At 40.6% G+C, this 21415-nt stretch overlaps 1 protein-coding gene and 1 long non-coding RNA gene across 3 annotated transcripts in view; one reads left to right on the top strand and one right to left on the bottom strand.

Annotated features, from left to right (window-relative positions):
- Positions 1–808: 808 nt before the first annotated feature.
- Positions 809–21415, bottom strand: part of Il33 (interleukin 33) — a 48171-nt gene continuing 27564 nt past the window's right edge. Inside the window, exons 1-8 of one of the 2 annotated variants that reach the window (XM_040745709.1) lie at positions 15235–15345; positions 11691–11798; positions 9469–9594; positions 8682–8798; positions 6703–6813; positions 6137–6187; positions 4630–4727; positions 809–2831 (exon numbers count right to left, since the gene is read on the bottom strand). In XM_040745709.1, coding sequence (XP_040601643.1) covers positions 2640–2831; positions 4630–4727; positions 6137–6187; positions 6703–6813; positions 8682–8798; positions 9469–9594; positions 11691–11787 — 792 coding nt within the window. In that variant the 5' untranslated portion in view covers positions 11788–11798; positions 15235–15345 and the 3' untranslated portion in view covers positions 809–2639. Of the gene's footprint in view, positions 2832–4629; positions 4728–6136; positions 6188–6702; positions 6814–8681; positions 8799–9468; positions 9595–11690; positions 11799–15234; positions 15346–21415 lie in introns of those variants that run through there. The other variant, XM_040745706.1, reaches the window with a different exon arrangement.
- On the top strand, positions 12722–16373 carry LOC121140412. The gene is made up of 2 exons (XR_005877244.1): positions 12722–15064; positions 16104–16373. It is a non-coding gene; the product is annotated as an uncharacterized LOC121140412 (long non-coding RNA).

The following is a 21415-nucleotide window of genomic DNA, read 5'->3' on the forward strand; positions in this document are numbered from 1 at the left end:
TTAAGGAATATAAAGTTACATAACTGTGAATTTTGAGATAGCCATCCGATAAAATTATCATTTCTGCTAAAACTGAATGGACAGAATACTTCCAGTAACATGTATTACCAACCATCAAAGCAATGCAAGTAATACAAAATGTTAGTACACATTTGAATATTTTAATCAAATAACACTGATTTTAACAATGTGGAAAATATATACGTGTGTGAGGTGTGTGCATGTGCACGTGTATAGAGGCCAGAGATCAACATCACGTTTCTTCCTCTATTGCTCCTCTAGGTTTCGAGACAGTCTCAGAATCCGGAGCTTATCCCTTTGGCTAGGCTGGCTGGCCAGCAGCCCTCCAGGATTAGCCTAGCTCTGTCCATCTCCTAGTACTGGGATTTACAGTCACTCTTGGCCTTTATGTGGGTCGTTAAGATCTAGACTCTGTTCCTCATGCTTGCCTAAAAGTCTTCTCAGCTCTAAAAGTACCTTTTAGAAGAAAACAAAACAAAATAAGGTAGCTGAGTGAAAGCCAACTAAGTAGGCTAATTTCTGATTCAGGAGCATGTGGGTGTGTGTTTGGGTTGGAGCAAAAGTGAAAAGTCATTTTAGGGAGGGAAGGAGGTCTACCACAGTGGACACTAGAAGGATGAAGACAAAGTAGACACAATCCCTTCGGTGGGAAGTTTTAGTTATAAATACCCGAGTTGTCAAATAGCCTGCTCAGTTCATTTGTCAATAGTGATGGACTGGAGTATGCTCATTTTCACTTAGGAACTCAGAACATTGGAGCATTCTGTGATAAAGTCATGCTCACACATGATTTTTCCAAATAGTTTATTCAATGTTATAAACAATGTCACGGATATATTTGGCTACTTAATCATTATTTTAAGTATATTGTACAAATTCATGTAGTCAACATTGTGGTTTCTAGGAGATGACATAGATAGTGTTTTTATTTTTGTCTCTATAGTAAAACAGTGAAAATTAATAAAAAAAAGTTACATCATACTATGTATGATCTTATACAGCAATTCCCAGCCTCTTTTACCATGCATCCCATCAGCTATTATATACAATAGCTTTTATCAACTGAAAACTAAAAGCTTACACTTTCAGAAATGGTCATATTATATTCCATCAGTTTTCTGTTGTCATCTTTCACATTTACTGTACATTTTAAGCCAATATAAATATAGTATAAATTTCTGTTGTCAAAGTAAGCAAAGCTATTCCTTAAGTAGTTTAAAAATATTACCATATGGTTAATATAAATTTTACTACTTTAGTAACAGTAAAACACAAAAAAAGTTTAGCGAACAAACTTGAAGCCAGTAGGTATACATAAAATTCCACAATGCAAAGTAAGCAAAGCAGGATGAAAGTGCTGGGATATAGATGTCAGAGAAAAAAAAGTGAAGCTCAGGGAGGAGGAGGTACGCTAAGGAAGTGTTGGTCAAAAGAACCAGAGAAAGAGCAAAAGTTAAGCTAATATATTTCACAGTGAGCAGTGCCACTGTGAACCCAAACAACAAAAGAATTCTTGTGTAAGGAGAGCAAGTCGTAGAGAAATTGCATCCAAGTTGATGCACGCATTCAAAGTGACAGCTCTTGGAAAGTGGTGAGGACACAGCATGGCACAAACCTAGGACATAGCCAGCGATTGAAAATCTGAAGTTAATTCAGTGCCTTTCTAGTAAGAGGACTGCACAGTGGGATCCCATTCTACTTGGATACCCCAATCACAGTTATGAGTGAAAATGTGTTCCATTTCCTAACATAAGCTTGGCATCCTGAAACTTAAACTGATATCTCTTAAAAAAAAACATCAGAATTCTAAAAAGGAAACAAGTAGCTGGGCAATGGTGGTGCACACCTTTAATCCCAGCACTTGGGAGGTAGAGGCAGGTGAATTCTGTGAGTTCGAGGCCAGCCAGGACTACAAAGTGAGTTCCAGGACAGCCAGGACTGTTACACAGAAAAACCCTGTCTCCAACCCCCTGCCCCAAAGAAACAAGCACAGGTAACATTATCCCACTTCACAAATACTGGCTTTCTTTTTCTCTAATTTTTCAGTTATCCTGCCTTTCCACACATGTATCATACCTGTCTAGATGTGTAGGTATTTGGAGTGCTAGACTTCTTAACAGAAAGAGTTGGTCTGAGGGCTGCCTGGGGTATTTACCAATTCATTTGGTGCTTTGTTCTTAGTGAGAAACAGTCATCTTGGGCAGGAACTGGTCCTCCGCTAGTTGCTCTAGTATTTCAACCTTTGTTTAGAACCGGGGAAACATTTTGTATTTTTTAGGATTTTGAAATGGACCCTTGTCTAAAGCATAGCATGATTTATGGTGCTTGTTCACCTGGAGAGATCTGAAAGAGTGAATTCGTTCAGAACTCAAAGCAGACGAAAGCAAATGCCAAGACTGATTGTCTTTCGATTTCTTTACCAATGCCCTATGCCATATATTCATGTTTTTATTGCATTTGTATTTGTACAGAGAAAAAGAAAAGAATTTTATATATAATAAGATAAACATTCCACAGCATCTTAACCATCCCCTTAGATGTCTCTTCCTTTCTCTCGCCCTTTCTTTAGTGGTAACATTTAAGTTGTTCAAGCCAGAACCCACAAGCTTCTTATTCCACTAAACTTTAGAAATCTTAAACATAATATTTTCACTGTCGTTGTTATTTTCTTGTATTAGAGCAAGCTGGTTATCTTTCACGCCTATGTATGTGCCACGCTGATTCTTACATTCGAATGAAACGTAGTCGGAGGACTTTTTGTGAAGGACGAAGAAGACCTCTTCTGGCAGGGGGGATTGGCACTTTTCCAGCTGAGGGAAGAAGAGAAAAAGCCGGTCTGTGAATGGGAAGTCCAGGGCTCACATTGCCTCCCTGAGCTAGAACCCATGGGAGAGGAACCATTTATAACTGGTCTCCCTAGCAGGTCTGTTTACTGAGTCTAGGATGGAGGATTAAGCAGTGGGCGGGAACGGCAGAAGGCAAAGGACGTGCGGTAGGAGTGGAAGTGATTGACAGGGACCTGGCACGTTTAGATCAGCGTGGTACACACTGAGCCCATTTGTATGTGGTCCTCTGGTTTATGCCCCTCTTTTGCTGTTTACTGTCTCTAATGCAAAGCACATGGCACTTTCTCTAGCAAGCTTCTACCTTTCCTTTTTTTTTTTTTACATTTTTTTCATATTTTGATTTCATTTTTACACTCCAAGCACAGTTCTCCCTCCCACCCCTCCTCCTGCACCCCTCACCTCCTCCCACCCCTCTTCACCTCCCCCCCTAGCCCACTTCTCATGGGTAAGGGCTCTCATGAGGAGTAAACATAGTCTGGCACAGTAGGTTGGGGCCGAGCCAGGCCCCTCTCTTATGCATTAAGACTGAGCTTGGCATCATACCACAGAGAATGAGCTCTAACTAGCTAGCTCATGTACCAGGTTTGTACCTGGCCAGCATTCCCTATAGACTGGTTCATTTCCAATTTAAATACAGACATTTTTGTTAAATTAATTAGATTAATTAATAACTTAAATTCTTTAAATTATTAAATACAGAAAAGTGGTGATCATTATTTATGTTATCTTTGGGATTTATTTTACTTTAAATTATAGACATGTGGGTATGTCTCTGTGTGGGTACATGCACATGAATGCAGATACCCATGGAGGCAAGAGGCATCTCACCATCTTGCAGCTGGAGTTACAGGTGGTTGTAAGTCATCTGACAATAAATACTGGGGGCCCAACCCAGGTCTCAATCGCTAAGGACCTATAAGTGGTGATTATTTTAATCCACTGAGTTTTGAGATGGCTTGTTGCACACTAGGTGTCCAGTGTAATTATTCCATCACACACTTCCATTGAGGATCAAAGAGACGAGGCGTGTGAAGCATTGAGCCAGGACTTGATATGCCGTGGCACCCTGCTTTAACTTCTATTATATCTGCTAGATCTGACAGTATATACACTTGAGAAAATCCTCTTGAACAGAGTGCTAACCACTATCCACTGTTCATGTTGATGTCTTACGTGACTGGATCACTTTAAGTTTGGTATATTTATAGAAATGTCTTCCTTATGATGTTATCCTATTTTCTTCCTAACTTCTTGCTCTGACTTGTTTGCTTGTCAACATGCTGTCTCCTTGACAGAGGAGAAATTAATTAATACACGATTAATATATAATATATAATTAATATATACTATTTATAATATGTAATGTAAAATTATTATATAATTTCTGGTAGAACACAGCCAAATGGAAAGCATGTGAGACCATTCTGCATGGAAGTGACTCTCAAACTGCAGAGAAGTGGTGAGGCTCCTGGGAGACTGGTCAGACTTTAGTTCTGATTCAGTTGTGGGGGAGTCTGAAATCCTGCTTTCTAGCAAGTTCCCTGGTGATTCTGTGCTGTTGCTAGAGACCAGACTTGTGGTAACAAGGCCACAGCACACTTTCCTCCTTCCCCTCCTCCTGAGCAAGTCATTAGACATGACTGACTGTGTTTTCTTTACAATAGTATGCACACACCTCTGTCTACAAAATTTCCCTAACATCTGAATACACACAAACAGGTAGAATCAATTCGTGGCAGTTACATTGTCGCATTTCTGTTACCTTCACAGAGTGGTTCTTGTCATTGGCATGCAGCCTGATGTCTGTGTCTTTGAGAGGACTCATGTTCACCATCAGTAACTTACCATCCACTCCATCACCTTACAATGAAAACGATAACATGTGAGGTAATGCATGTCACTTTGCTGCACTCTACCATTCTACAAGATAGATAGACGACAGATACTTCCAAAGCTCCTGCTGTGGGGCCAGAGAGATGCTTCTGTGGTTAAGAGCATCTGAAGCACTTGCAGAGGACCTGTGTTCAGTTCCCAGAACCCATAGGATGGCTTACTTACAGGAGGTCCATTGCTTTCCACTGGCTTCTTCAAGCACTGCCCACATGTGGTATACTTATATGCATTCAGGCAAAATTTAGACACATAAAAAATAAACTCTTTTCAAAAGTATCATATTGTACATAATTAATACAATCTTACCTATCAACTAAAAATAAAAAGAACATAAGAAATTATAAGTAAAAAAACCACCTAAGTTTGTAACTCATCTCAATTTAACTTAACCCAAAGAATCCAAGATATGAAGGAGAATAGCTCACTGATCCATTTAGAAGTATTTGTACCCAAATGAAATTGAAGAATCATTATCAAGTAGGTAGAGGGCCTTTCTTCCTTTCTTTTTCCTTCCCCCTCCCTCCCTCCCTCCCTCCCTTCCTTCCTTCTTCCCTTCCTCCCTTCCTTCCTTCCTTTCTTCCTTCTCTCATTTCTCTTTTTTGAAACAAGGTTTCTCTCTTTAACAGCCCTGGGTGTCCTGGAACTTGTTCAGCAGATCAGGCTGACCTTGAATTTAGAGACTAGCCTGTCTCTGCTTCCCAAGTGCTAGGATTAAAGGTGTGTGCCACCAAGCCTGGCCCAAGATTCTAAATTCCTTAAAGGAGGAGGCTATGTTCTTAATTTCTGTCATTGTTCTGATCTTTTCTAACTGAATTGATCCCAATGGACATGACTTTGGACATCAGCTTGTCTGTGTGCATGTGAAGCCATCTCCGAGTTGTCTTTTAATAGATAATAATAGAACATTTCCCTGCCTGTGTTCTCATGGCTCAGTGTTGCTTTTGGGCTAAGTTCTGACCAACTGAAGGATGAGGAGACATGTGATGTGTAACTTCTAGTTGTGTCCTGGAAGGGAAAATGAATGTACTCACTTACCTTCCTCTCTCTTGATGATTGGTATAGTAATGAGGCATGAGACATGGATGCAATGATGATATAGAAGGTACTGTCTCTGGAAAAACTTTGAGCAGAATCTTTCTAGCTGTGGCTGAAGATGGGCTGTATTATTATACGTAGCTTACTGCTTTATATAGCTAATCCTTTATCCTACTAATCCAGAAATAGATGAGGTGGGATAAGTGCTCTCAGAAGCTAACACCTTACAATGAGCATGGGGTTGAGGATAACCTTTTGAACCTCTCTTTCTTTATTAGGGCTATTTTAGATTCACCCCTGAATGAGAAGCCAAGCAGCACCTCCACCCTGACTCCACATACCTGATTCATTCGAGGAACGGGGAGACTCATAGTAGCGCAGCAGCATCTTGTCTGAAAGACAACATGGTGTCACTTGGTGAGAGACAATTGTGTCTAAAGGTTTCCATTCCATCATTCACAGGGCCAGAAAACCTTGCCCTATTCCTTGCCATATACCAGTAAAAGCAAAACTTTAGTGGCTCTTACAAAAACTTCAAAATATATTATGCACTGATGAATTCTTCAACATGGGTGTTACCGCTTATGGCAGAGAAATATTCTTTCACAGAAGATTTATGACACTGAAAAGGTTGGAAAGATCTAGCCTTAATAAATACATGTAGTCTCTCTTTCTGTATTTCTCAACAGTTATTTCTCAACATTTGAGTTCTTTCCTGAAGAACCTGTCTATACGGAACACTTCTTAACACAGGAAAGACTGGAATAAGCATAGATGATGAAACCCATTGCTGTTGAATAGCTCAATTAGTCTATTGTTGATATTGAGTATATATATATATGTGTGTATATATATATATATATAATTACTGAGTATAGACATGTGGAAATAGTCAAAAATTGCCTACCTTTTTCTTGGTCTTTTCCAGAGTCTTCAACGTTGATCACATAGCGTCCGTTCTCCAAAACTTTGAAGCTAACAGATTGGTCGTTATATGTGCTCAGGGAGGCACAAGCCACTGCAAAGAGTGAAATTGCTGTCAGTAAGGATAAACAGCAAACCAACAATCCTATCAACAATTTTCTTGGCTAGTTTTTGAAACAATTCCTGTGAAGAATTTTGTTGTTGTTTTTTTAACATGAGCTATACTTTGTCATTGCAACATGGGCAAAAGCCACATACCATAGTTGGTACCAGGGTAGGATTAAAAGTGCTTGCTTCCTGCATGGTGGGGCTGGGGTTGAGGAAGAGGACAGCTCCATTCTTTGCCTTCCTACAGTCTAAGGGACTGTGAAAAAGAATGGTCACGTTTTGGAAGACATAGGTGAATCTATGGCCCTTTATAAAGAATGGTTACTTAGAGATGTCCAAAACACTAGGTCAGTGGTTCTCAATCTGTGGGCAGCAACCTTTTTGGGAGTTGAACAGTTCTTTCACAGGGATCAAAAAGCCATCCTGAGTATCAGATATTTGCATTACAATTCATAACAGTAGCAAAATTACAGTTATGAAGTAGCAACAAAAATAATTTTATGGTTGGGGCCACTATAACATGCGGAACTGTATTAAAGGGTAGCAGCATCAGGAAAGTTGAGAACCACTGCTCTAGGGGATGCAGATGTAAGCTAGTTTGTGTCTTTGCCTGAGACACATGCAGAGCACATGATAACATTTTTAAAGCATATGTGTGTGAACTGAAGTAGACTTGGATCCTTATGACTATCCTCCATTAAAATTTATTGTATCTTCTTCAGGTTATTGAATTTTACAAATAAAAATAACATGCAAAATAAGAATTTGTATGTGAACATTAAAGCAAAGTAATTTAAAACCAGTTTATGAGAAATAAATATTGATTAGAAGCTCAATATTATTTGTATTAAATATATACTAAATACATACTAAATATGATGCATACTAAATTGCTTTACATAATATCCTATATATAAAAAAGTAATATATATTAAAATAACATGTGATTTGTAATCATTTCCTTAGTGGTGGGGTTTTCCACTTGTTAATTAATTAATTAATTTGGGGCTTTATTTTTGAGACACTGTCTCACTATGCAGTTCTGGCTGTCCTGGGACTCAGACAGACAGACCTGAACCCACAGAAATTCACCTGCTTTCCAAATGTTGGGATTAAAGGCACATGCCACTATGCCCAGGACTCACTTTTGTTTTTCCCCACATTGACAGAGATTAAATGCAGAGCCTTGCGCATGAGGCAAGTGTTCTACCACTGAATTACACTCCCTGGACGCTCTTCAGTTTTTGGTTATCACAGTTTTATTTGGAACTTTGCACAAATTGTAAGAACTTTATTCTTCAAGCCACATTGTGTTAAAATTGTATTTTAAAAAAATAATAGTTCTTTATTCTGTCTCATGGTGAAAATTGTGAAATGAATGCAGTTTTTTCTTCTCAAAGGAGAATTCTTTTATCAGGACTAATGGACACATGATTCCAACCTACAGCAAGTATTCCAAGATATCAATGGACTGACTGCTAACCAGAGAGCGCACAGGCACAGCTACACCACGCCCGTCAGACCACGCCCATCAGACCACGCCCATCGGACCTCTTGAGTCTGATGTGCGGAGTAGCACTTGCCAAGGCCCCTGTTTTTTTGTTTGTTTGTTTGTTTGTTTGTTCGTTTGTTTTTGTTTTTTGGTTTTTTTGTTGTTGTTGTTGTTTTTTACGAGACAGGGTTTCTCTGTATTGTTTCGGAGGCTATCGGTCCAGCCCGGCCTCGAACTCACAGAGATCCGCCTGCCTCTGCCTCCCGAGTGCTGGGATTAAAGGCGTGCGCCACCCCTGCCCGGCCAAGGCCCCTGTTTTATCTCCTACCTCACCCCCACATGGCCCCTGTGACCAGTCATACCTCGGATACTCTCTTTGTCAGGAGATTGGACACATTCTTGGAAACTGCATTTATCAATCAGGGAGCGCTTCACAGCATCCTGGGAATAGGCAAGGAAGTTCCTTTCATGCTTTCTACCTGCAAGACAGCAATAGGAGGCAGGGGTGAGCCACCAATCTCCGTTCTGCAAAGATACTATCCTTTTTGACGGGCAATATGGCAGCAGCGGTAATTGATCCCAAGGCGGTGTTCACCCAATGGTCTAATGGGATCAGTACCTCTTTTTTTTTGGTTTTACGAGACAGGGTTTCTCTGTATTTTTTTGGAGGCTATCGGTCCAGCCTGGCCTTGAACTCACAGAGATCCGCCTGCCTCTGCCTCCCGAGTGCTGGGATTAAAGGCGTGCGCCACCACCACCCGGCGGGATCAGTACCTCTTTAATGGTGAGGTTTTCACTTGAAAATATGCTTTTCCATTCACACTCCAGCGGAGCTCACCAAGAGGAAGAAAACTGCTCACCACAATTGCAACACTCAAAAGCAGTCACTGTGAACCAGTTAGTGTACCTCCTCCATATTAAAACAAACAAACAAAAAAGCATGAAACCCCAAATGAGTACATACTTGTTTATAATCTGTTTTCACTTACCATTGTATCCATTTCTCCCACGTAACTAAAAACCCCCTCTAAAATGACCCACACAGTATCGTCTTTACTCTTTTCCTCAAGGATGAGGAAAAAGTGTATAGATAGATATGGAAAGTAAAAGCTGCTAGATGCCCATCAGTCTGTCAAGGAATGAACTTACCTGATTTTTGTGAATAACTTTCGGTGGGTTCCTTCTCAAAGTAACAGGTCTCCTTTCTTATGGTGAGGCCAGAACGGAGCCTCATGTAGTAGACATGGCAAATTTCTTTGGCCTTCTGTTGGGATCCTAACAATAGGAAAAAAAAGTATAGAGTTCTGTAGGTCATATCCTATAAATATATACAGCACCTCCAACAGAGACTGGAGTAGTATTACTTGGTTAAAAATTAACTTGACTAATTTTCTAGTAAGCCATAGGATATGCTATACAAAATGAACTGAAGTCTTCTATTAGTTACATTTCTCGTTGTTGGGACTTTGTCAAGAAGCAAACCAGAGGAGGAAGGGACTAGTTCTGCTCATGTTTCGGGTCCTTTATATAGGGGAAGGTGTGGCAGTGGGAGGCTGCCTGCTCACATCTCAGCAAACCGTGAAGGGGAGACTGAGAGGCGGTGCACAGCTGTCTTTACTGTATCCTTTTTAACTGGTTCTGGATACAGGCCATGGGATGTTGCAGCTGCCCATTTCCAGGGTGAGTCAAAATTAGTCCTGTCTGGAAAATGCTGTCATAGGCATACCCAAAGATATGCCTACGGAATGCCTCAAGTGGTTCAATCAAGTTGACATTTGAAATTAACCATCACAGACTTTGGGATTTAGCAGATAATAGGCTGGGATTATTATTTTGCTGCCAAATGAACTGTTGAAACATTTAGGTCTTTGTCGTTGTTTTCAGAAAGTCATTTGAGGGATCATGGCTCAACATTAAGTATGCATTAACCCAGTCATTGCCTAACCCAGGGGAGTGTTGACATCCATATGAGATTTGAGCTGTTTTTCTGCTCATCTAGAATAAACTGTAAAGGGTATTTGATACTAAAATAACTGCCATTAACCAAGCATCAGCCTTAGGCCAAACACTCTGCCAATTAATTTCATAGGTCTTTTAATTCAGCCACTCATAATAATCTTGTAACGTTTATTATTTTAGCTTTATAATGATAATCTGAGGCTTCTAGGAATCACAACACTGCCCAAGGTTACATGGTTTGTGAGCCCTCTAAGGAGTGTGTTAAATGTCCTTACAGACTCTTGTGCTTGGATACTTGGTCCTCTCCTGGTGACACCATTTGGGAGATTGTGGGACCTCTGGAATGTAGGTCCCTGCTGATATGCATACACCACAGGGGCCAGTCTCAGAAGATTACAGTCTGGTCCTTCAGTGTCCTCCTCCTTTTGGTGCCATGGAAGAAACTGCTGCTAGATCAAACTGATCCAGCCACCACCCATATCACGATTGACTGTACATTCTAAGCCGTGAAGCAAAAGGAATTGTCTGTCTTTAAGTGGCTTCTGTATGGTTTTGGCCATAGAGGTGTAAAAGTAATTAATGCAGTATGTTTAATATCAAAACTATTCATTAGACTCTACCGCCACTGATGAAAATGACCACAGTCCAGATGCGGTCACTCTCTAGTTCCAGCACTCAAGAGGTTAAAGAAGGAGGATCCTGAATATCCAGATAAGTCTGAGCTACATAGAGTCTTATTTGGCCGAGGCGGGGTGAAATCTGCTCTGCTAACCAAATACAAATTCAATCAACTAAACTAAAAAAAAAATCAACCAGTTGTTCAGTAGTCCTCATTTTACTTAGCCAAAGAAAAATAGAAAATTCCATTTGTGTCTTAGACATCATAAATAGCCTCTCAGGGTCAGGTTGAAACAAAGGCTGTAGCATGTGGGTTGTAAGATCTCAATATTCAAAGGGAGCTCTGGCATCAATGTCGGGAATTCTGCCATGTCTACTCCATAACGCAGTATCTATAATGGGCTTCATTTTCTGGATACTAAGACTTTGTTTCTCTTTCCTCGTATTCTAAAATCTGGGTTTGGAATTAGATAATTATAGTTGGTTCATTCTTCTTTATTTGGGCCTGGGTATCTTCATTTGAGTTTTGGGATTTGGTGGCAGGAACTGTGAGAAGTGTGAAGGGACTCATATAAAGGACTGTATTTTACTAAGTTTACACTCACCAAAGGTCTAAGTTATCTAAGCCAGCGCTACCCTGTGCTGTGCCCAATAACACCATGAACCACCCTTTTCCTTTCAGCTCTTACGTTCTTAGGTGTTGTGGGTAAGGTAGCATGATTGAGCATTGAAATAAAAAGTGTTTGATAATACACTGCAAACAGCGTGGAACAGAGGAACACTGATGCTCTTACTTCTTAACTTGCAAGGTTTTACCACAGCTTTGCCTGTTGTGCTGCTCAGCTTGGCCGGGGAAATTCTGGAGGTTGAATATGTCATTTTAGGTTTCATTTTTCAGGTTTCTGCAGGATTAAAATACAATATTAGTACAACCATGCGTGCTTGGAATCATCAGAAACAGCCCTGGCTAACTCAGCATGAAATTGATAGTCATACAGAATAAGAAAATAAATAAACTTGAGCATAGAATTCTGACTGTGCACTTGTGCTACACTCTAGCCATAGAATAATACCAATTTTTTAAAAGCACAGAAAAATCTCAAGCTGAGTAGATTTACTGTTAGTCGGGCAATGTTTATATTGTAACCTTAGGATTGTTTTGTTGCAGTACATAGCAAAAAAGCCATACAGATGTTGCGTGATTTTCACTGTAAGGAAAGAAATACAAATATGTAACTCAGAAGCCAAGACAAAACCCTTGTAATGATAAATTTAGTCAGTATTAAACGAGTGCCGAGCAGTGTGTGCACATACATTATTTTCTAAATATTTTCTCCACATAAAAGGAATTATGACTCCAGGAAAGTAATAATGGACAGGAAACATATTGCGTCAGAAAAGCGTCAGTTAGTTAGAAACTAATGAGGTTGTCTTAAAGCATGCGGGAGCCACCTTGGAGTTTCTGCCTCTCACAGTTGGCATCCTCTGAATATTCAAAAAGTAATGACGGTGATCAAGAATAAGCGTAATTTCTCAAGAATAAATGGAGGGAGTAAGATTGCCGATTTTCTCTGATCACTTTCAAGGTACAAGATCAGGGTAACAAAAGAGAAACTATATTCCAAGGAGGCAGGGAATCAAGGCGCGTGGGGGTGGGGGTTGGCTAAAATGCATGAAGAGCAAAAAGAGAACGTGAAGAAGTAGGAAGCAGTCCCCAAACTCCTGCTGGGCTCCGTGCATGAGTGGAGGATGGGGAGAGGGGCTGGGAGGGGTCAGGAGGGAGGGAGGGAAGCAGCAATCACGTGGTCAGCCCAGTTTGGGTGACCACAATGAGAACAAAGGAGCGGTGGTAGCCTCGGGAGAAGCACAGTTCTCACAAGCGTTAAATCCAGGGCAGGCGTTTGATCTGAGGTGAGTCCTCTCTCAATGCTGACTAGCATTAAGGAGCCATCTCCTTAATAAAGTAACTCAGAGCGTTGTGATCAGGAGCTATCTTCAAAGGGGGTCTATTGTTTGAGAAAACTCTGGAGACCAGAAAATGCAGGCAGGTGACCAGTCAGCGTGCCTGGGGACACTCTGCCCTAGCGACTGTCCAGGAGAAAGCACTGTAAGAAGACGGGACGACAGATCCACTGAGAAGTTCTAGTAACCCGGAGCCTGAGCTGTGGAAGACTCAGTGATCAGAAGTCCTGACCCCTGGTGGCGAGGACTGTGACCTGTAGCTTGTGACCTGCCTAGACTGAGGCCTCCAAGCCTGCTGCTGCAGATTTCTGGAAAATCAAGGCAGTCTGATTGATGGGCAAACAAGGTGGGTGAACTTTGCCATCCCGTGGACTGCAGACTGAGGCTCTCTGGAGTGAATGGGAACCTGTCCAGCTACAGAATGTAGACCGCAGCGTGGGGCTCAAAGGCCCCACAAACACAAAGGAAGAAAGCCTCTAGACTTTTTTTTTCTTAGAGCCTAGCTTAAACACCGCCCGGAAGCAGGCAACGCGTCCTCCACACCAGTCTGCTTAGCAGGAGCAAACGCAAACCCACTGCTCTCTCCACACAGACCTGGAAACGCGCTTCTGTCTCCCTTTTGATTTCCCTTCCGTTTAAAACTATTACTTCATTACTCAGGCAAATAGAACCGTCTAATTCTTGACAGAGATATCAAAAACACATATTAAAAAATAAAACTTTAAGCATTTTTACTGGGAAAACTGGATATCCACATGTAGAAGAATAAAAGCAGAAACCTATATCTTATCCTGTGTAAAAAGAAAGAAACCTCAAAATGTTATCTATTCTATCGTCCCATTACTATCCTATCTCCCTTTTCTGTTCAAAGGGGTTAAAAATTAACTAGTCTATAAAAGTTACAGCCCTGTATTAAAGGAAATCATTTATTCTGAGCCATCGACGATGACTGATCCTGGCTCAGGAACATGGATTTGGGTTATCCTAAAGATGCAGGCAAAGGACAGAGGAAGTCGTAAACCAGTACATTCGACAATTATTAGTTAATTACTGCAGGGAGGGGTGGGTCAGAACGTGGGGTTTTGTTTTACGCGTCCTCTCTTCTTGCACTCAAGGCACATGGCCCGCTTCTTTGGAATACTAGTCACAGATTTATGAAGATGATGGCATAAGGCAGAGCTCCCTGAAGAAGCTGTGTGCTATCCACTATCTCACACACTCTTCTCTTGGCTGAGTAAAGTATTGTGATTGGGAAGAGGTGTAAGGTCAAGAGCCAAATTATCTCAGACTGCCTTGGGCTTTTTGTGTAAGCAGCCATTTCCTGTTAATGGTATCTGATCTGATGCCCTCAGAATGTTTTGTTTACGATTCGTGCAATGCTAAGGGGCTGTAAGATAGCATACAAAACCTACAAGAAAGATTTCCTCATTTTTCTGTATCTACTGTTCGTTGAATGTGTTGCTTATGACTAATGCAGCTGTTGAATGCATTGGTTTATGACTTCCTTTGTCCTTTGCCTGCAAACCTTTATGTAACTACTTTGATTTAGGATTGAATTAGTCTGGGTAACCTGAATCCATGCTACTATTGCTGGCTTAGAATAACTGATTTTCTTTAAAAAAACAGACCTGTAACTTTTACAGAATAGTTAATTTTTAACCATTATGTGGGGGATCATGAGGCTAGGTAAACATATTAAGGATAGGCTTTCAGTTGGACAGAAAATAGTTTAAATAGTAGCCTGTACCATTAGGAAACAAGGTAATACAAGCATAATGAACATTGCCCTTCTGAGCTGTTTCAAAAACAGTGATTGGTTTTGTTTGCTCTTTCACCCAAAGGTACACGTGTCCTAGAAACAACATTTTTCTGGTTATAGAAATTGCCTTTTAAATAAATCTGTTTGTTGCAGTCTATAGCCTATCTTCTTGGAGAGTTAGAATTCACATTGTAGCATAGTAAAGACACCATGGCCCCCAGCTGAAGTGTTGTGCCTGGCTTTGCTTTTCTGTTTTCAGGGACTATCATAGCCTTCTGTGCCTTTGTTACTCCCATGGGCTAGCCTGAGAAAACACATGTGGAAGAACTCTTCTCTAAAGGGCCATTTGCTTGCATGATTGAACAAGATAGAAACTAAGAGATAAATGTTGATGTTGGAGACATCAATGTGGAAAATCAGATTCATATTACAATTACAAAATCTAAGGTATGTATGTAATCCAGAACTGTTTTCAAATTCCATTCTGAAAAACAAACCACTTTATTCAATAACAAGTCTTTAATCTTTTTGTAACAGAATTATTTGAGAGCCTATAAACAGTACCGCCCCCCCAGCAACAGAGAGCAAATATCCTTGAAGATTGGTGTGGCACTCACCTCACTAGTGGCAGGGAATAGCTGGTCTTGGATAATGCGTGCTCCCGCTCCTGCAGTCAGCACTAGCTGATAGCCAGCCCAGTCACACTCCAGTTCTATTTATACAGTAGCTCAGATTAAGCAATGTAGGTGGCCGTAGCTGATGAATGAAACTATGCAAATAGAGCTATCTGAATGGACTAGAATGTGTGGGTGTGTAGCTTTTTCCTACAGGACAAATCCCAACAGGGTAGTAATTTCAGAATTATACTTAATTAGTAATTAAAAAATACATAATCTATAAAACAGAGGCTCATTGGTGCTTTTTCTGGAATATAGAATAGCCAAGGGAGCAGGTTGTCTCTTCTAGAGAAAGTTGGGTTTTCTTTTTCTAGGCAATTTTTTTTCTGACTGTAAAAATGATATAAGTGCCCTCAGAAAAAGATGTAAATATCTAGAAGTATCGATGCTATCAAACTTTTTCCTCAATGTGGAAATGTTGCATGTGCATCTACTTTAAATTAGAAAGTAGAATCATGTTGCAAATATTTTTGTGAGCCACCTTTTTCATTCTCTAAAATTAACGCCGTATCCTAGGTGCTTTCTGCTTTGAGTCATAGAAATATATATGTACGTATGTATGTATGTAAAAATATATATCCCTTCTTGATGAACACATTGGCTGTTCTCAGGCTTTTCTTTTCTGTTTCCCTAATAAAGTTCCAGCAGAAGGGGAGTGTGTGCATGCTTCTTAGAAAACGTTGAAGTTCAGTGCTAACATACATATCATAATAGTGGAATTTACCTCTGGATCGAGAGGTGCTTGCATTTATTTATTTATTTGCAGTTTTTTTTCTATTTGACTTCTAAAAGCTTGTATTGGTTTACAGTTTGTCAGCACTCTAGCTGAGTTTCCTTGTACCTGGCCCTGAAGCAGTAATAGTTGTTATCACCTTTGACACATTTACCTTTCTGAAGAATAGAAATATTTTCTGTTATTACTCCATGTGTTGGGGTCTTGGACTGAATAAAAATGAGCTGAACACTAATATTCACAGCTTTCTCTTTGCTGGGTGTGGATACCATGTGACCAGCTACGTTAGTGTTCCCACCATGATGGGCTCTATGGACTATCAGCCAAAATAAACCTTGTCCTCTTATGTCCCTTTTGTCAGGTGTTTTGTCAAAATAATGAGATTTACTCCACAAGTTAAGATCAGGAGGCATCACCATACCTGACTTCAAGCTCTATTACAGAGCTATAGTCCTGAAAACAGCTTGGTATTGGCACAAAAATAGACAGGTAGACCAATGGAACCCACACACCTATGAACATTGATTTTTGACGAAGAAGCTGAAATTATACAATGGAAAAAAGAAAGCATCTTCAACAAATGATGCTGCCATAACTGGATATTGGCATGTAGAAGAATGTGGATAGATCCATGTCTATCGCCACACACAAAACTTAAGTCCAAATGGATCAAAGACCTCAACATAAATCCAACCACACTGAAACTCTTAGAAGAGAAAGTGGGAGATACTCTTCAACAAATTGGTACAGGAGACCACTTCCTCAACATAACACCAGTAGCACAGATACTGAGATCGACAGTTAACAAATGGGACCTCCTGAAACTAAGAAGCTTCTGTAAGACAAAGGACACAGTCAACAAGACAAAAAGGCAGCCCACAGAATGGGAAAAGATATTCACTAACCCCACATCTAACAGACGGCTGATCTCCGAAATTTACAAAGAACTCAAGAAGCAAGACTCCAAAACACCAAAGGATCCAATTAAAAAGTGGGGTACAGAACTAAATAGAGAATCCTCAATAGAAGAGTCTAAAATGGCTGAGAGACACTTGAGAAAGTGCTCAACATCCTTAGCCATCAGGGAAATGCAAATCAAAACAACTCTGAGATACCATCTTACTCCTATCAGAATGGCTAAAATCAAAAACACCAAAGACAATTTATGCTGAAGAGGATGTGGAGAGAGGGGAACACTCCTCCACTGCTTCAGTATGAAGATTCCTCAGGAAAATGGGAATCAATCTACCACAAGACCCAGCAATTCCACTTTTAGGCATATATCCAAAAGATGCAAATCCACACAACAAGGACATCTGTTCCACTATGTTCGTAGCAGCATTATTTGTAATAGCCAGAACCTGGAAGCAACTTAGATGCCCTTCAACTGAAGAGTGGATAGAGAAAATGTAGTACATTTACACAGTGGAGTACTACTCAGCAGAAAAAAAAATGAAAACTTGAAATTTGCAGGTAAATGGATGGCACTAGAAGAAACCATCCTGAGTGAAGTAACCCAGTCACAAAAAGACAAACATGGTAAGTACTCACTCATATATGAATTTTAGACATGGATCAGGATAGCACCAGTCTGCACTTCCACTGACAGAGAGTCTGGGAAACATGAAAGAACCTAAGAGAGATATTCATGGTACCCCAGAGAAGAGTAATGAGGCAAGATCTCCTGAACAGATTGGGAACATGGCAAGAGGTGGGGGTGGGGTGAGTGGGAGCTGGAAAAAAGAGAGGTCGAGAAGGGGAAGAGAGAGTAGGTCATAGGGCAGCAAAATGGTTGAGTTGGGGGAAGAATAGGGAGAGAACAGGATGAGAAATTTCATAATAGAGGGAGTCATAGGTTAGAAGAGATATCTGGCACCAGTGAGACCTCTAGTGATCTAAAGCGATGACACCAACTGGCAAGCTAAGCAATGGTGAAGAGACAACATTAAATGCCCATTCCTGATAATGAACTTGATGTCTACCCTATATTTCATCCTAGAACCTTTATCCAGTGACTGATGGAAGCAGAGGCAAACACCCACAGTTAAACACTGAACTGAACTCATGGAACCCAGTGACAGAAAGAGAGGAGCGATGAACAAATTGGCAAAAAATGGGTTGGCAAACCCAGCAGAGACAGCTGATTTGAACAAGGGGGATCTCTTTGACCCCAGACCGCCAGCTGGGAGGTCAGCATGGGACTGATCCAGACCCCGTGAGTGTGAGAGTCGGTGAGGAGGCCTGGGCAACCTATGGGGCCCTGGGCAGTAGATCAGTATTTATCCCTGGCATGCAAACAAAGGACTTCGTGTGTCCAGAACACAAAGAGGAATGCTCTCTCAGCCTGGACTCTTAGGGGTAGTGCCTGGACCCTGCCCTGAGTGAAATGACAGACTCTAGTGTTGGGGAAGTCCTGTGTATATGTCAATAAAGCACTGTTGGCCAATAGTGAAGCAAGATAGGTGGGACTGGGAGTCCAGGAGGACTCTGGGTAGGAAAAACACAGGGAGTCACAATGTAGCCGCCATAGGGATAAGAAGTTCGGAACTATTCTCCGGTAAGAGACATACTTAGATTAACAATTATGGGGTAAATACTTAAGTCAGATCTAGCCAGTAAGAAACAAGCAAGGTCAACAGCTTCATAATTAATATAGCCTCCTGTGTGTTTATTTGGGACTGATGTGGCTCTGGAACCAGGCTGGCGGGAAGGCTTCTCGTTACACTCTAGATATCCCCTATGTGGAAGGAAGTGGTGATAGGGTGGGAGGCTGGAAGGATGGTGGGGGGGGGTGTGGGAGGAGGGGAGGGGAAAGGAACTGGGATTGACATGTGAAGCAAGCTATTTAAAATTAAAGTAATAAAAAAAGTTAAAAAAAGAAATTAAACCCATCAGTGATGCTTGTTAAAACATTGTCCCTTAGTGCTATTTGTTAGATTTTTAAATGACATTTTAATCCATAGAGTTTTTAATTATCATGCGGAAGTGTTTGATCAAAATTCTTGTTTAAAAATCTGTGGTTTTTGTCTTAAGACATCTTTCTCATCTATGACTAAAAGCAAATTTGCTTATGTTATTTCCCAAAATTTTATTATTTAATGTTTTATACTTGGATCTTTGATTGACTCACTATTACTATAAGCATAGAAATGTAAGTTGTGGTCAGCCATGGTGACACATACCTCTGGAAACAGATAGACAGATCTTTCCGTGTAGGAGGTCAGCCACAAATCTCTCTCTCTCTCTCTCTCTCTCTCTCTCTCTCTCTCTCTCTCTCTCTCTCTCTCTCTCTCTCTCTCTCTCTCTCTCTCTCTCTCTTTCTCTCTCTCTCTCTCTCTCTCTTTCTCTCTCTCTCTCTCTCTCTCTCTCTCTCTCTCCCTCTCTCTCTCTCTCTCTGTGTTTGTGTGTGTGTGTGTGTATGTGTGTATGTATATGTGTGTGTGGATGATGTGTGGATGTATGTGTGTTTGTATGTGTGTGTGGATGTGTGTTTGTATGTGTGTGTATATGTGTATGTATGTGTGTGTGAATTTGTATGTGTATTGTGTGTGTGTGTATACACATATATTTGTTGTTGTTGCTGCTGTTTTTCAACTGCTTGTCCCAGTTGCATTTGCAATCCATCTTAGACAAAGTAAACCTTTTGTGTGTTGTTCTGTCCTTAGTGTGTGCAGGGCTATGAATGGAGTAAGGAGAACAGATAACCAGAAACTTCTAAAACTTATTTATTTTTATTTTTGAAGCAAGATCTCAGTATGTAGCCTTGGATGGCCTGGAATTCTCCATGTAGACTAGGCTGGTTTTGAACTCGTAGAGATCCATCTACCTCTGCCTCCAAGTGCTGAGATTAAAGTGTGTACCACCATGCCTAATAGCAGGAAGCTTTTGGAACACTGAAAATTATGTGAGCACAATTTTCTGAATATGCAAAATCCCAAAGGAAAAGAGGGGGGAAAAAGACCAATTTGGTGGCAAATATGAGACAAAAAGTAGTGAGGAATGTGACGAGGTCATGTTAGTAGGACCAATATGAAGTATATGAAGCTAAATGTGGACTATCCACACACTTGAGAGTCCTCGGGTGTCAGTATAAGGAAGTCCATAGTTCTAAGTCACAAAACAAACTGAAAAAGTGTGAACTGTAATCCATTCTGAAGTGCAAAAGTATAGGGTGGCCTCTTTGACTTTTAGAAGACTACATTCAACAAATATTGCATTCCCATTTTAGACCAAGGACTATGAGCATTAACCCATGGAACACGATGTAAAAATTTCTTTTCACTTTGTTGTATTATCTACATCTGGTCAACCAGCGAATCCTTTCCTGAAACCCCTATGTTCTCTTAGGTGTCCCTTTGCACTTAGAATGTTGGTCTGATTGCCAACCTTTCTTTCCTTAGTAGAATCTTTGAAAACTTGTTGAACCATGCATTTCCCATAACCAATGTTGCTAAAATGTGAGGTTCTTAAGGAAGTTTTTATTAAATGTGCATGCTCAACTTGGAAAATCTGGGTAAAAGTGAAAAGAGGAAACTCAACCTTTGACACTCAAGAAAGTAATTAAGCTGTGGACATCATTGCATGGGAAGCCTAACTTCCCCGGAGGTCCTGAGATCATAGCTGTGGTGGGCTTGGGTCTGTTTATAGAGGGCTGCCTCATGATAATAACAATAATAAGTCAAGTACTTCATTACTAGGCTAGGTGCCTGGGCTGCAGTAGTGAACCATGTTAAAGTTCTGCCCTCTGAAGTTTACTCTGCATTGGGGAGGTAGCTACTGAGTAATTAATATTCACACAAACACATTCCTGAACACTGACGTCGGGAATCAACTGTGGGGTTGACTGAGGAAGTGCGGTCACAACCTAATGTCTAAGGTCCATCCAAAAGGTTCAAAGGGACTGTGAAAGGGAGGGGACGAGTGCCTTGTAGGCAAAGAACACTCTAGAACAAGGCACTCAGTTCAAGACAGGCACAATCTGCTTAAAGAACAGGGGGAGCCTGGTCAAAGCTTAGAGACGGCAGAGGGTAGGAGGCAGGTTTGGTTGGGTTCAAGAAATCAAGGTTAATAGCTTGGCCTCAACTTAAAATACACAAGGAGCCAAAGAAAAATTTTTAAATAATATGGATGTCATTTTCTTTTTCTTTTTTTTCATTATTCCATTTCATTATTTTTTCATTTATTTCCTTTCTTTTTTCCTCCTTTCCTTCCTTTCCTCCTCCTTTTCTACACAAAGATTCATGTATCCAACAGTGGTATCAAAGCACTGTGTAGAGGACCTTATAAAACTACACTTATTCATATGTGTGGCACAGTCAGAGAACTTGCTGGAGCCACTATTCTCCCTTCACTATATGGTCCCAAGTATCTAACGCTGGTGACCAGGGT

This window comes from Mesocricetus auratus, unplaced genomic scaffold (genome assembly GCF_017639785.1).
Source record: "Mesocricetus auratus isolate SY011 unplaced genomic scaffold, BCM_Maur_2.0 Super-Scaffold_4256, whole genome shotgun sequence".
In the NCBI taxonomy this organism is placed as follows: domain Eukaryota; kingdom Metazoa; phylum Chordata; class Mammalia; order Rodentia; family Cricetidae; genus Mesocricetus; species Mesocricetus auratus.